The sequence below is a fragment of the Vulpes lagopus genome, chromosome 7, assembly GCF_018345385.1.
Source record: "Vulpes lagopus strain Blue_001 chromosome 7, ASM1834538v1, whole genome shotgun sequence".
NCBI lineage: Eukaryota > Metazoa > Chordata > Mammalia > Carnivora > Canidae > Vulpes > Vulpes lagopus.
In genome coordinates this window covers 129,760,893-129,777,580 of record NC_054830.1, presented here as the reverse complement: position 1 = coordinate 129,777,580, position 16,688 = coordinate 129,760,893, and the positions used below count along the sequence as shown (strand labels likewise).

General features: G+C 42.8%; 1 protein-coding gene across 2 annotated transcripts in view; it reads left to right on the top strand.

Moving 5' to 3' along the window:
• Positions 1-15,484, top strand: part of RNF130 (ring finger protein 130) — a 109,483-nt gene extending 93,999 nt beyond the window's left edge. Inside the window, exons 6-9 of one of the 2 annotated variants that reach the window (XM_041762566.1) lie at positions 2,518-2,614; positions 4,729-4,933; positions 8,150-8,243; positions 15,298-15,484. In XM_041762566.1, the coding sequence (XP_041618500.1) occupies positions 2,518-2,614; positions 4,729-4,933; positions 8,150-8,243; positions 15,298-15,313 (412 nt within the window). In that variant the 3' untranslated portion in view covers positions 15,314-15,484. The remainder of the gene's footprint in view (positions 1-2,517; positions 2,615-4,728; positions 4,934-8,149; positions 8,244-15,297) is intronic. The other variant, XM_041762567.1, reaches the window with a different exon arrangement.
• The last annotated feature ends 1,204 nt before the right edge of the window (positions 15,485-16,688 follow it).

The window sequence follows — 16,688 nt, the reverse complement described above, 5'->3', positions numbered from 1 at the left end:
TTTTCAGATTTTGGGTTGGCCAGGGAAAGGGGCCATTCTCAGTTTGTCCCTGGAGACTTGGCCAGTCCTTGTTGTCCATTACAGTACCCCAAGAGGGATGGAGGGACACTGTCTTTTATTTCAACAAACCTATAAGGAAACAGTTTAAAAGCTCAACGTAGGAAAAATCCATTTACAACTAAAGGAACAGATGAGCAGAGAACATTCAACTCACATAGCTTTAAAAATTAAATATAAGATTATACCATTTTCTTCTTTCTGAACAACCAGTAATCAAAAAGAAAGGCAGTAGACTAAAAAAAGTAGACTAAGAAAAACAGAAAGCAAAAACACAAGTGGAGGGAGTGGGGAGAGCAAACCACTGTTTGCCCCAGGCCACTGCTGCTTGTAGAAACCAGGGTTTCCACAAACAGCTGGCTAATGGCAGCAGCTCCATCAGAGGTCACACAGCCTCACCTCTCCTGTCACCTGCCAACTGCACAAAGTCCATCATCTGCCCCACATAAAACTGGCCTCAAGCACCTCTCCCAACCACTCACCCCCACCGAACACTAACCAAACCCTCAGAGATCTACAGGCCAGAGATTAGGCAGGTGTAAGGGGGAGGATCCTGTCAGTTAGTTGACCTAAAGGGGTCTGTGTCTCCAGAAAGATTAGAAACCTTCTTCTAATCTTTGACAGACTATAGTGAACACTGGCACAGCTGACAGCTGCTTGGGTATAAACCCTGGCTCTGAAAACACCCGCCCATTGGAGCCCTGCATATAGGGAGCCCTTCATCCCCCTGTTGAAGCAGTCATATAAGGATACAAGTGACAAGCAGACATGACAGTGCCTTGTGTATACTAAATTTTGGTCTTGTTGCCTATGGTTTGGTGACTCCTTTGCCCCTTAAGTAAAAACCTGCAGTTTTAAATATTTTAAATAAAAGCCTTCTGGGATGAGGAGGTTCCAGTTCATTGCACTGATAAACTCAGTCTTCAAGATACTTATTCTTATCCATATAAATGAGTACAAGGTCACCAAGTGGCAGTAGGTGGGTGCATAGGCATTGTTAAAGTTGAAGCTGTAAGTAAGCATGAATGTTTCTTCCAGATCCCATTTGGAGCAGTGAGTTTAGACTCTTAATTTCTTTTTTTGACTCTTACTTTTTTTGATCAAACCTGCATTTTTAACCAGCTAAAGTTAACCATTTAACTAAGCCACATGTAAATTATAAATTAACAAAGTTTTAAGGGCATACCATGTTTCAATTTTTTATCTTTCTTAAAATTTTTTTTTCTTAAAATTTATTTTATCCTAAGACTCCCAAGTTTAGTTCCTCCAAAGGTTCCCAGAATGTATGTTCTCTTTCCCTGTGTGGCCAGGACTCTGGGCTTCCATGTGGCTTCATTTTAGCTTCTAAATGCTGCCTTGAGGAGTACTTAAACTTGAGAAATTATTTCCACATGGAGAGCTCTCCATGACTGACTTCTTTTCCATTACAAGGATGTGACTTTCCGCTCTCCTGAATTAAAAAAAAAAAAAAAATCACCCATCCTTTTCTCTCCTTTTAATGTTTCCACTGAAAAATGTTGGCTCAGTGTTGCCTGATTCTTAGGCACAGCTCATCTCTAAAAATACTCCCAACCACCCTGTAACTTTCACAAACATGTAACATAGATTGCTTAGAAGTTGTTTTATTTTATTTTATTTTATTTTTAAGATTTTATTTTATTTGGGATCCGTGGGTGGCGCAGCGGTTTGGCGCCTGCCTTTGGCCCAGGGCACGATCCTGGAGACCCCGGATCGAATCCCATGTCGGGCTCCCAGTGCATGGAGCCTGCTTCTCCATCTGCCTGTGTCTCTGCCTCTCTCTCTCTGTGTGGCCATCATAAATAATAAATAAAAAAATTTTTTTAAAAAGATTTTATTTTATTTATTCATAGAGACAGAGAGAGAGAGAGAGAGAGAGAGAGAGAGGCAGAGACACAGGAAGAGGGAGAAGCAGGCACCACACAGAGAGCCTGACATGGGACTCGATCCCGGGTCTCCAGGATCATGCCCTGGGCTGCAGGCGGCACTAAACCCCTGCGCCACTGGGGCTGCCCTAGAAGTTGTTTTAAATAATGTTTTAAATAACGTTTAAACCAAGTTCCACTAAACCAATTAGTACTTTTGTGGAAAACTCTACCCTTCATATCTTTTTGAATTTCCCTTCTTTTACTCTAGCTATTGTAGAAAGGATAACTGACTGTTAAAGTATAGTTTGTTTCATTCCTAATCAATATCGTAAGTTTCTTCAGATGCTAGAATAAAAAAACCTGCTAAATAGTGTTACAGCCAAATATCTGTTCTCATCATACAGATTGGGGGCAGATTTTCTGCCAGCTGTATTTTAATGCATCCCTAGTATTTGTCTCTTAGGACTTGCCAGTATGTCCAAAAGCCACTAAAAACCACTAAAACTTCCATTTCTTTGGGTTTAATAGTTACTCAGTATATAACCTGTGATACGACTCTCCGTTTTTTTTATAGGCATGTTTTCCACAAGTCCTGCGTGGATCCCTGGCTTAGTGAACATTGTACCTGTCCAATGTGCAAACTTAATATTTTGAAGGCCCTGGGAATTGTGGTATGTTTTCTATTTTGTCACTACTTTTGTGTGGTATTGTCTCCGCGTGTAAGCTAACATCACGTGAGCGGGTGGTTAAGCCTCTTTGCCGCACAGCCTTGTGAGTCCAGGGGTCCCTTCTAGAGTCCTTAAAGGTCAGCCCATTTTGGGGAACTCCCAGAAGAGAAGATAGAGAACTGAACTAGTCCACTTGGAAGCGTGCTTCTATCAGGTGGTGGAAATGTGAAGAATGGCAGTGGAAAGAGGGGTGGGGGTTTTCTTCCATTCTGGTTTTGTTGTTTTTGTTGTGTTTTGTTTAAGACTAGAATTAGAATATAGACTTTTGACTTTGATCCAATAGTAGATTTTTTTCTTTCTGTATTTAGCATCATATAAAACCATGTCCTCACTTTTGTTCCTTCCTCTTGAATCTGGCTTTGCTCCCCAGGGCGTTTGTCAGGTGCAAGCAGCAAAGGTGGGCAGTGCCAGCCCAGGGTGAACCTCTGCCAGCCTGGCAGCCTTTGGTCAGGTGCCACTCAGAGGACTTCATTCAGCTATGGCCAGGCAGCTCTGCCCTGACTAACTAACCCAGGACCTGGGAGACTTCTTACAGTTCTTCCTTACCAGAAGTGTATATCCAAAATTAACGCTTCTTAGAGGAAAGTCAGGTCTCAGAAAAGAGTGGGTGAATGATTTCTTTATGGAACTGAAAGTTTAGTTTGATCCAACAGATGAATTGCTCATTTTAGCTTTGCAACCCAAAGCACATCCAGATAGTCCTATTTGAAATATGCTTAGCAGTCCAGTTAGGCAGGATTGTTCCTCCTGTCTCCAGAGATCATGTCATTGACATAGTTTAACACAGGGTTACTCTACTTCAGCACCACTGACACTGTAGATCAGATCATTCCACCGGGGCAGGGGGTGGGGTGCACATCCTGTACACTGGAAAGTGTCTCACACATCCCTGGCTGCTCCTAAATGCCAGTAGCAAGACACAACAGTCACACAATCAGAATGCCTCCAGACATTGCTGTGTCTCCCTTGGGGAACCATCACCCCTGCTTGAAGAGCTTAACGTAGAGCATCTGCTGTAATATCTGGCATATGACAGATGCTTCGGGAAGTATTAACTTAGCCTTTTTTGTTGCCTCCAATCTTGGTGGTTGTTTGGTTTGGGGTTTTTTTGAGTCCTATTCTCTGAAGTACTGACACTTCTGCCTTTTGTTTTTAATAAACATCCTTCTAAAATCTATTACAAGCTGCTGTGGTTTTAACTATAAAAACTGTAATAAACCTCTTCTGACTGGGTATCATTATAAGCATTTTCACTTGGACCATGGGGCAATCTAGAACACTTCTGCACAGGAAGCCATTGTTCTGGGTCTGGCTGGCTGTGACTTCTCCATCCTTGAGCTTCTCTCAGCCATCCTTCCCAGCTCTGCTTCCAACCTGCTGTCTGCTAAAAGAACTGAAGGTTGCCAGGGAAACCAAATATCCATCTTGTTACCTCAGAACACTTTCGTACCCGTTTATTTTTTTAGTTGGTAGATATTGGCCCCAGGGCAGCTCTATACCTCTCCTTCTGGGTTAGATGCTTTGATTTTGAAACAGATGGTATACTCACAGTTCAAAGGTCTTTTCAATGTTGATCCACTCTTGGTCGTGTGCTATCCTCGTGTCAAAAGGTAAAAACTGACTGCCAGATAAATGGGGCATTACAGCGAAGTTAATAGGATAAAAGCAGTATTTTATGTTATCTGCTCTCCCTCAGCATTAATGGAAGAGCCAGTGTAATTACATTTTCCTGTTGGTCAGCTTTAGAATAATGACAATGAATCCCTTTGCCCGTGAGCCATGTCCTCCAAAGGTGGTTGTTTCTTCATGAAGATGAATGATCCAGTTTTCTCATCAACTCTGCAGTGGATTTGGGGGTTTTTGTATCATTTTTGGGGAAGAGATCATCTCGTAAAGGAAAACTCTTGGGTGAAAAAGGGTAAATGGGGAAAGAAATGAGAGGAAATCACATGGAAAAAAATTTGAGATCTTTTCAGCAGCGTGTCAGACGTTTAGAATTTTATTTTTAAAAATTTTGTTATTCTTATAAGTACTCTTAATCTGGAAATATTTTGCAGCCAAATTTGCCATGTACTGATAACGTAGCATTTGACATGGAAAGGCTCACCAGAACCCAAGCAGTTAACCGAAGATCAGCCCTAGGTGACCTCGCCAGTGAAAACTCCCTTGGCCTTGAGCCGCTTCGAACTTCGGGAATCTCGCCTCTTGCGCAGGATGGGGAGCTCACTCCCAGAACGGGAGAGATCAACATTGCAGTAACAAGTAAGTGGGACCCTGTACCCAGGCGCAGAGCAGATTTGCTGCTGCTGCTTGGTGTGTGTTGACTGCTCCAGAGGACAGTTGAGGCAGTCACCCAGGCCAGGGAGATAGTAGTCTGTAAGGGACAAGGTGACAGGTAGTTTTGTTAAAACAGGTATTTGGGAAGACAGAACTGTCCTTACAATAAAGAGCTTGTGTATTTGTGTATAATAAATAGGAATAGCTGCCATCTGACAAGTTGTTCAGAGATTTGTCTTAGGAGCTGTTTATAAACCTGTTTTGATGACTGCCTTGCAGACGGACATTTTAAGATTCACGTTGGGATGTGACACAGGGCATCATGTGTTGTGTAACCAGCCATGAGCACTGGGCTGCAGGCAACTTAGTGAAAAACCAGGGCAGAATTTGAACAAATGAACAAACAACTCTAGGGGGGAGTTGAGATGGCCTGTTGCTGCTTATTTCATTTTACACTTTTTATGAAGTCTGGTGTCTTGGTATCACTGTGCACAGGGTGGACCAAGAGCCATTGGGTGATGTGCCTTTAAAAACGCTCTCACTAGTTTTGAATATCTTGATTGGTGAAGTGTTGACACGAAGAAAAGTGGTGCTCCGATTATATCGAGTATGTGTGTGTCAATGGGCAGGCCGAAGTACAGTATGCGTGGGCTGGCAGGAGTGTGTGTGTGTAGGCCCTGTGGGCATTCACCCTGCAACAAGCCAGCTGTCTCCTTCAGCTCCATCCCCTACACGGTCTTTCCATCTAACAGCCTCTCTTCATCCTCCCTGTCACCACTGTGGTGCTTCCTTCCCCAGTGTGTGCTGTCGCTTGCCTGTAGCTTCGAGCCCTAAACCCGATGGACCTCCGCCTCACCCTATGAGTCAGTGGCACGGATAAAGCCATCACAGGAGTTTTCCTCCACATAGTAAGGCTCGTGTGGTCTGTTCAACTGAAGTGTACATGTTTTTCACTGACCAAAAATCAGTAGTAATAAACAGTTTCCCAGGTTTTGTTCTATCATTTGTCTAAACTCAAGGAGACTTAATTCATTCATAAAAGCAGGAAAAGTATTCTTCCATGCAGTTTGACTCATTTCCTTTCATATCCTGGCGATTTAACAGCTTTTCATGGTTTCAGGTTTTAGAGTGGAGATTTTTTTCAAACTGACCTAGTAACAATAAAGGAAACAAAGGTTATTTGTTTATCACTGAGTTTTTGTAGGCTCTTCATTGATTGACATTTATTGAGCACCTCCTACTACATTAAGTTCTGGTCCTGTTATAAATTTTATGCAGGAATGTCCTTTCAAAATCTTACGTTTTGATGATAAAAAAATATTACTTCATGTATCAAATTAATCACCTTTAGCCAAATTAATGCATGTTAATCAATAACTTCACATGGTTAAATTAAACCAAAGCTACCTCTCCTTTCCCCTCAAAGCTCTGTAGTGCTATAGCAACTACAGTGCATTTGCCCAGCATCCACTGTGCAAGACACTGTGCTAAATACACTCTGGGGTGGACAGAGGTGATCAGGGACCCAGCTGCAGCCGACTGCTGCCCAAATACCCCGGGTCCCCTGTGGAGATCATTGCAATGGCGTTTGTTTCTTTTTGGTCACTAGTTTTTATCATTGAAATGCCATACACCTGTGGATGATATATTCAGAATGCAGAAACACACATGTAATAGAAGTTCTAAAAGTTAGTCTTATCACCTTATCACATATAAAGGTCTCTGAGAAGAAAAAAATGAAGAACACTGAGTTCGAAGCTTCTTGATACCGATGACCAGTCATCTCTTAATTTTTTTAAATGCCAGTGTACATTTTTCCTAACTTAAAATATCTCCAGGTAAAAATGATGGATTTTGCGTGGGTTCTTAAATGTTCATTTTGACATAAATTCAAACCTTATAAATTCACTGAATGATGAGGAATTTGTAATCTGGGAAGCACTTGGCAGCACTGTTACCAAGAAGAAAGAGTTTGCTAAGCATTTTAATAATAAATATCAAGATGGCCAAGAAATGCTCATAGAACAAACTCATCATCCTGGAATCCTGAAGAACAAAGTCTTAACCTTTTGAAGATCACCACCTTTAAAACTTTAGTCCAGTGAAATTATAAAAACCTTTTTCTGGACAAATTCCTAGACATACATAATTTTGCATATTTATGGGATTCATGGAAACCAGATTGAGAAACACTCATGTTACACACTTTGCATAGAAACATTTGACATTCCAAGTAGAAATGTCTTCCTACTGCCTTACTGCAGAAGTAGAAGGGACTTGACTGTGTAGCACTGTTAAACCAGCCCCAGTTAGTGTATACTCTACGAAATATTTTCTAGTTAAGACTTGTTAGGAAGTCAGATCGGTTCACAGGTTATTTTTGAGGTTCTCAGTAAATAGTGTTTTTGGAATGTTACCTTGACAACACAGACTTTGAAAAGAAAGAAAAATATCCACTGACTTCCTGGATCTAGAGAGAGACTAGCTAAAAACTTTGGGTACCAGAGATTTTCGGCTCTCTAATGGGCCGTGTACCTGGTGAACTACCTGCTCGACGCAACCAGAGCAGCCCAGTGCCGCTCCCCACTGGGAAGGTGGGGGTGTGAAGCGTAGGCCTTTCCAGGAGTCACCAATGAAATGTCCTATTTAAGTAAAGACTGTAAGTCTCTAAAAGAAAAGAAAGTAGAGCTGCATGCCACGGAAGGCCAGCCTGCGGACTGCGTGGAGTACCCACAAGACCTCTGGGACCCCTACTCTATATTTGTAAGCCTGTCTCTAAGACTGAGTAACACAACCATGCAGAAGTGACAAAGTGAAGAAGGAAAGATTATATAAGTATGGCCAGTCCATTTTACTGTCATCTAAAGTAGTAATTTAAAAATCTCTGTCCACGTGCAATTTTATACACATATTTCTACTGCACGCTTTTTGGTGGCCACACTCCTCCACAACCTCAAGACCTTAACTGGAAGAAATGTTTGGGCCATGCTTTCCTTTCTCCCTTGCAGCTTTCACCACTACTTCCACTAACCTTCTCCAGTTAGTAGCTCTCTGGCAAACCTCCTCCTGCTGCACTTCCTTGGGCCAGTCTTGGCTTACAACTCCGTTGACGTCTGCTTCGTTGCATTTGAGGGAAATGTTGACATCGATTTGACTTAAGCTTCTCCCCAGAGTGATTTCCTCCCTTTCCTTTGTCAACAGAAGAATGGTTTATTATTGCCAGTTTTGGCCTCCTCAGTGCTCTCACACTCTGCTACATGATCATCAGAGCCACAGCTAGCTTGAATGCTAATGAGTAAGTAACAAATTATTTTTTGGATTGCATGTGCCACATGACCCCAAGAAAACTTGTAGAGTAATTTTCATAGATATGGTGAAAATTGGCCTCCACCAGTTTCATACTGATCCTGATGAAATCATACCTAGCAAAATAATGAATTTCGTGACCATATATTTGCAGTCAGTACACAGATCGGGGAGGTCACCTTGCTCAGCAACAACAGCTCACTTGAGAAAAGACCTAGGGGCTCCCGTTAGCCACAAGCTTAAAGTACAAGAGCAGTGTGATGCAGATGCCAAAGGGATCCAGTACAGTTGTAGCATATAAAGAAGGCCCGTGTCCGGATCACTGGCAGAAATAGTCCCACTCCTATGTGCCCACCAAACTTCACCTGGATTCTTACTTACATACTTAGCTTTTGATGGAACACTGGTACCCTGGCCTGTGGTCAGGGGACAGTGACTTGGATGTTTAGCCTATAAGAAAGAAGCAATTGGGAAGACCCGCTGTTTCCAAATATTGGGAGGACTGTCAGGGGAAAACAAAATAAGTATAAACTGTATTCCTATGGGGCAAGATGAGGACCAGTGGGCAGATGACAGGAAGGTGAATTTCATCTCAGTGAAAGGAAGAACATCTGTCAGCGAGGCTCCTTGCGAGTGAACTGGTTTGCCATGGGGAGTGCTCAGGACCAGGAGTGCAGGCAAAAGCTGCATGTTATTTGTCTGGACTGTTGTAGGTCAGAGATTTTTCGGAGTAGGCGAAACTGAGCTAGCTGACTGTTAAGGTCCATTTGATCCAGTGATTTTCTAGGATAGCTTTCCACAGGGCTAAGATGCAGGAAAGGTTTTTGGTTCTGTTAGTTTGTTTTAAATTCAAGGCATTTAACTGTAAGGTATTATTGAGTCCTTTTCTTTACCAGTATTCATGAAAGCTAGTTTGAGGTGAACTTATCCCTGGGACACAGCCCAGATAGGAACCTAAACTGGCACAGGTGGAATTCCTGTGCTCTCCACACTCACTTATGCCCTGGCATTTTAACTTATTAATAATAACCAGCCAAGCTCCTGTAATTGATTTAATGGAACACTCATTGTCCAGCTATGGAAACAAATGGGCAAGTAACCTCCACTTATAATGACCTGATTTTATTATCTCTAACCTGATCTAGATACTTGTAAGAAGTGCCCTTTGGTATCCCTGGCCTAGCACAGGTTGGGAGGATGCCATGGTCAGTTGGCATCTTTAGCCTGCTGGCGCGTAGTCTCAGCTGCTCCATCCAGCACGTCAACCTACCCGATGGTTTACATCAACATAGCAAGTATTAATTGCTCAGGCTCTAGAGTCAGACATAGCCTGGGTTTGACTCCCTGCTCTTCCATTTTCTACCTGGGCAGCTGTATTTCTCGGAAGCTCATTTTAGTCATGCAGAAAACAGGAATAACGGCAGGAGTACATCATAGGTTGTACGAAGTAGCATATACAGTGCTTAGCACAGTGCCTGGTACATAATAAGTGCTCAATAAATGTTAGCTGAACAGTTCCAATGAGATTCTTCCAGTCCTGTGAACAAGATGACCATAGCTGCCTTTATCATTTGGTAAATCAATTTCATTTTCTTCCATGAAATAATACAGAATCACAGGAACTCTGTGAGTCCTGTGATTCAGACCTCAGTTTGTAGAGAAATGGTGATTTCACCTGCAGTCGCCTCATTTGCTTACTCTCACAGTGACCACATCAAACTAGATGATGATGTAACCCACTCCTTAAATTTTTCACAAATGAGTGAAAACCAATCACAGCAAGTAGGGGCACTCTGGGCACTTATAGAAAACTGTTCAGTGATGTAATGATCACCTTGCTGCCACCAAGGATCTGCCAGATGTCAGGTCATGCATCAGATAGTTTAAAGAAGGCTCAATAGACATGTTACCTTTTAGAAATCAGGGTCCCTTGGCCACAATATTTCAGTTCCACGCATAAATGCCTGCATGACTCAATCTCAACATTGATCTTAGATCCATGTCTTAGGCCAACCCTTCTCCCATGAGCCTTTGTAAAGGATTGATACTGCAATTGTTCATCCTGATAATATTTCTGTGCCTCCAATCAGAACTTCTCTGAAGGACGATTTTCATGATCCCATTGAGAGAGAGAGAGAGAGAGAGAGTGTGTGTGTGTGTGTGTGTGTGTGTGGACATATGAGTGCATGAAAGAATGGTCACCAAAATATTAATGGTGATTACCCTAATTTAGTAGAATTTGGGGTGATGTTTTTCTCTCCTATTGTGCTTTTATATATTGATTTTCAATAAAACATGAATTACTTAATATTTTAAAGGCCATTTTAATTGTGGAGGATGAAAAATAATAGTCACTCTTACTCAGTGTCTCCTTCCCAAGAATTTGATGAAAAATTCCTATGAGGTTTTAATTCCAGAGGAAAGTTTCTATTAGTACATAAATCTAATTATTCTTCATCAATGAATTCTTTTAAATCTATCTTACTTCCTTTTTTTGCCTTTACCAAAAACTGCAGCCAAAATGAGATTGCCTTTTCAATTTAATTGCTACTTTAGTTTTCTAGGTAACCTCATTCATGCGTGAGATAGTCTTCTATATAAGTAGATTCCATCTTTTCACATGTTAACAGTTTGTCTGGAAGTTGATAGTAAAATTCACCTCCCCACATATTACCTACTATTATAGTTTACTCTTCTGCTGGTGTTACACTGAACTTGTATATTGTGATTTTAGCAAGACCTTGACCCAGTCTAGTTGCGGGTGAAACCCTGTAGGCAAAAGGAAGCAGTGTGGGCCACATGTCAGGGCTGGCATGTGGTGGAACCCAGACGGCCCCAAGCCTGGCTGCAGTGCGTGAATGGCTGCCCTGCTAGGGCTAAACGCACGCCCTCCGCCCTCACCACACTCTGCACAATTATCCACGGCTTGAGGCTATTTCCTGATGTGAAGTCAATCAAGTCCATGAATCTGAGGTCACTCCCCTTCTGTTGTGTCAAAATATTATTTAAATACTCAACCGTGACTAATTGTGCTTTAATTTTTATTTATTTTTTTTTTATTTTTTTATTTTATTTTTTTTTTTTGTGCTTTAATTTTTAACACTGCAAACAAATCTAGTGAATGTTGAGGCTTTGCAAATATAAAGAGTCAAAGCAGCAAATAACATCCAAGGTAAATATATTTATATATATAATTTTCCATACTCCCAATTTCTTAGTACCTAAGTAAGCAATGTTAGTAAACTTCAGCTCCCAAAGGAGGTTTGCTGCTCTACTTCATCATTCCAAAAACCTCATTAAATCTCAGTGTTAACCAGCTTATGTTTGTATCAGTCTATTTTCCCTCAACATGAGAACAGTAAGTATTTTCATTGTTTTCATTTGAGGCACGAGTTGCATTGCGAGGTCAGGACAATGATGCAGACGGATTTTGAGCGGAATGGGAGGTTCAGCTAGGTATCCTCCAGTGTTCTTTCTCAGTTCCTAGATTCCACTTCATAGAACTCATGCCCAAAGATCTGCCCAGGAGTATAATAACCCAGACATTCAAGTTTCAAAACCATCTCAGGAGAAGGAAATGAACCCTGCTGTGGTTAATGTGCAGTAACTGTAGCAAATATAAACTCCTGTGGCATAACCCGAGGCCAGGAAGCCCTAGCTCTGCAGCAGGTCAGAGTCAACCCTGCCAGTATTCCTGCTGAGCTGGCTCCTGAGGCATAGTGACGGAAAGTTAGGAGCCTGATCAAAGGAATGGGTGCTTCTATTTGACTGTCTTCAGTAGTTCTGAATTGTTCTGCTCATGGTTGTTGTTTTTTTGTTTTTTTAAAGATTGATTTTAGAGAGAGAGAGAGAGAGCATGAGAACAAGCAGGGGAAGGGCAAAGGAAGGGGGAGAGAGAGAATTTCACACAGACTTCACAGTGAGCACAGAGCCAGATGCAGGGCTGGACCTCACAACCCTGTGATCTGACTTGAGTCGAACTTGAGTCATACCCTCAACCTACTGAACCACCAAGGCGCCCTATTCTCACACTCTTAAGAGGAACATTAACTTGTTTCAGTGTAAAAGGATTTGCAAGTGTAATCATTTTGATGTCTTGGGGATGCTTGGCTTAAAGAGCAAAGTTGAGGGTGATGTGAAGGAGGTCTCCAAGTATTTGAAGGGCTCGCAAAGATGAAAATAGCAATGGTTTGCCAAGTACCTCCCAACAGCCTATTCCTGTCAGGCTCTGGGTCTGCCCCAGTTACCCTGTGTGACACTCATCACAGTCCCATGGGGACTGACCAGTGCACACACAGGGGGAGCTTACTGTGTAGTTGGGGAGCTCTCAAGATATCCACAGGAAGGTAGAGCACCACTGAGTACAAGGAAGAGCTTTGTGGTGGTCGGCAGTATCCGTCTCTGAACATGGGATGCTTTGCAAGCCAGGGAGCTGCAGACAGAAATGAGCTACAAAGCTAGCACTGTTTGGAGGCAGACCGAGTGGGAGGAGGCCAGAGGTTCCCTGTAGTTCTGAGAGCCCCTCTTCACTTGTCTGTCCTCAATGGTCCTTTCCTGGGACAAGTCAGAGCCTGAGAAGAGGACTTGCATGCCCTGCTGGCTGGCTGCCCCTTTTAGAACCTTAAATATTGGGGATCCCTGGGTGGCGCAGCGGTTTGGCGCCTGCCTTTGGCCCAGGGCGCGATCCTGGAGACCCGGGATCGAATCCCACGTCGGGCTCCCGGTGCATGGAGCCTGCTTCTCCCTGCCTGTGTCTCTGCCTCTCTCTCTCTCTCTCTCTCTGTATGACTATCATAAATAAATAAAAAATAAAAAATAAAAAAAAAAGAACCTTAAATATTAAGCAATGATTTGAAAACTTTTTTACCACCTACCACTGTAAGAACTACATTTTACATTGTGACATTCCCAGTGTGTAACTGACAAAGTTTACAGGTGTCTTCCTCCCTACACACAGTATTCCACCGATCCTCCTTTACACTTTGTTGTTAATGCTAGTCAGGAATTCTGCATGGCTTTTTCAGTCCATTAATAGGAGACTGCTTGCAGTTTGAGAAAACACAGAACTAAAAATTTTCAATTTCTGGTTCTCAGTCGAGTACCTTTTGTTTACACTGGCACCCATCAAGGATTGCTTATTTTTCCGAGACAGCCTTCCTTGTCATAACACCAGCAAAGATTCAACGTGCCCCCAATTTTATAACGAATCCTCTTCTTTCTGCTAGTGTTTACTTCTCCTTTTAGCCATTCTGAGCCTAAGATACATACACAAAATAACCTGAGGCCCAAAGGGGCTGGGGGATTCCCTGAGAAATGCCATAGGAAGAAGGGCCTGGAATTCAAGCTCGATGTTTCTGGGTCTACCTCTTCCCTTTGCATTGCTCATCTTTGACTACTCCAGAGAGCCATCCCAGGGCTCTGGATAATGTGGTAGAAGAAGACTGTTGGCTTTCTAGAAATGTGATGACACAGAGAAGATCAAAGGCAATGAGGACCTTGGATTGGACTTCTGCACTGTCTCTGTAGTGTTCATTTCTGGTTTTCACAAGTCCCTTTAATCTTGTGGCTGCAGCGATTTACAGTTCCTTAGAAGAGCAGCCCAAATAAAGTCAGTTTAAAAATCTTGATTTGCCCATTGAAAGTTGTTATATCTAACATCTAATTTCTCTGGGAAAATTTTGTAAAATCAGTGTGTTATGTTCAGCGGGGCTGCAGTAACCAGTCAAGTCCAGAGCTCTGTGTGAAGTTGTGAATGGCCTTGCCCTGCAGGGGTGCTGTGGGAATGGGGCTGCTTTGCACAGCGCTCAGGCTTATGGCCAGGCTTATGGCGCCTGCTGAAGTGATGGGAGAGCTTGTGGGCCCTGCTCACACCCTAGGAAGTTAGCAGAGGCTTCCTGGATGGGGTCCTCATGGAACAGGACCAGAGAGTTGTGGGTTGGTTGTGTCTGCTGAAAGTGGTGGCGGCAGTAGGCCAGCTGCAGAATTTGGACTGTGTTCTTGGAAACAGCGACTAATACGTAAGGCTTTTCAGCAAAAAGAGGATTCCTGTGGCCGAAGAGTTGCTCTAGCGTAGAGGCTGCAGGCAGGGTGATGGGTGAGGTGAGAGTATGGATCTAAGGGAGGAAGTCATGGGGAAGAGAGGACATGAAGTAGTGCTGGAGCAATGTGTGATTAGAAATTGAGAGGCAAGGAACGTGGCTCTGGAACTGAGCAAAGAGAAGAGGAAGCAGCACTAAAGACACAAATGGGGAGCCAAGGAAGTGAGCCAGCCATACAGGGCTTCAGCGAGCTGGAGCAGCCCCACAGTGCCAGGCTGCAGAGGCCCCAGGTACTATCAGGCACTTCCTTTAGGGACAGATGTGTGTGCATACAGTCTGGGGAAGTCCCATGAGAGCCATAAGCCCTGGAAGGCTGGGTTCTGCAAATTTTATTTCAAAGTAAAGATTGACCTTCTTGCATGAGATATAAAGGGGGATCCTATTATAAAGAAACAACTACAGATTCCAGGACACGTGGCCCTGAGAACATACATTCAAACCAGGAAAAGTTGTGAACCAGCAACCAGTATAGTTGCCCCTGCATTTTTATTTATTTTTAAAGATTTTACTGATTTATTCACGAGAGACGCAGAGAGGCAGAGACATAGGCACGGCACATCCCCATGGGGAGCCTATGTGGGACTCGATCCCAGAATTCCGGGATCACACCCTGAGCCAAAAGCAGGTACTCAGCCACTGAGCCACCCAGGTGCCCCTGTCCCTGAATTTTTAAACGAGATGCTATTAGCCTGGGCTTTTGTCCATGTTCCTGGTGGGAGGACACACACACTTCCAAGGTGACTGCGCCACTTGATCACAGATCTGAAGCTGCTAAGTTCAGGAAGATGCCAGTGGCTTCCTGGCTTTACCAGACAGGGCTGGGAAGTAGTTGGGGACAGCGCCAGGCCACCCCTCAGTGAGGATCACTTTCTCTGTTATTTTAAAATATTGGCAATTCCCCTTTAACTGATTCTTGACTTCTTTTTTTTCCCTTTCATTCCACAGGGTAGAGTGGTTTTGAAGAAGAAAAAACTGCTTTCTGACTGATTGCCTTCAAGGAAAAAAGAACCTATTTTTGTGCATCATTTACCAATCATGCCATACGAGCGTTTATTTTTAGTACATTTTATTTTTTCATAAAATTGCTAATGCCAAAGCTTTGTATTAAAATAAATAAATAATAAAATAAAAAGACCGTGCTGTTGAGTATCATTGACTCACTTGTGTTCGGAAGGCCGACTTGGAGATCACATACCCAAATCTCACATGTGTGTTTTGGAGACAGAATGTGCTCATGAATCCCCACAGGAGGAACATGACGCTGCTCCTGTTGGCATTCTCACAGTGGCTCCTCCCATGCCAACATAGTCCCGAGCAGAGGCACCGCCTGCTCAGGCACTCTGTGGAGTTCCTCTGTTTTACTTTCTTTAGGGTCTCCGTGCTCTCTGATCATCTCTTACTGCTTTGTGGTTGACCTACTACCTTCACCAGAACATTAGCCCCACAGCAGCAGAAACGTTTAGCTGTGTTGCTGGCCACTGTATCCCCAGCCTTGTAAAGTGGTTCTCACATAGTAAGGACTCAATAAATATTTGTGGGATGAAGGAATGAGTATATGGAAAATTTTCCAAACTACGCACTGATGAGTAATGAATTGCATCTACCCATGATGGTTTTCTACCTGATTTGTACAGTACTCTTTAAAAATGGCAAATTCTGGGGATCCCTGGGTGGCGCAGTGGTTTGGCGCTTGCCTTTGGCCCAGGGCGCGATCCTGGAGACCCGGGATCGAATCCCACATCAGGCTCCCGGTGCATGGAGCCTGTTTCTCCCTCTGCCTGTGTCTCTGCCTCTCTCTCTGTCTCTCTGTGACTATCATAAATAAATAAAAAAATTAAAATTAAAAAAAATTAAAAATAAAAATAAAAATGGCAAATTCTAAAAAGTTGGGAGAGAGCAATTTTATGTGTAAATGAAATATTTTTTGCTATATTGATGAGGAAAATGTTGAAATATTTTATGTTATATTGAATTCTATGCTTGAAGGATTATCAGTGTGTATAAACCTTTTGAGCAGTGAATTTTCAGCCTTTTACTTCAGCATCCCTAAGGGATGAGAACTTAACTCCCACTACAGTAAACCAATAAAAGTAGTAAATTCTCAAATTGGTAGGTTGAAGATTTTTATCTTTTCAATTGAGATATAATTCACATACCATAAAAATTTACCCTTTTGAAGGATAAGTCAATTCCGTGGTTTTTAGTATAGTTGTGACTACTAGGTTGTACAACCATCACAACTGCCTAATCCAGAACATTTACATCACCCCCAAAAAAGCCCTATACTCACGAACAGTAACCTCTCACCCCTGCCCTCCCCCTGCCATTCTGGAAAC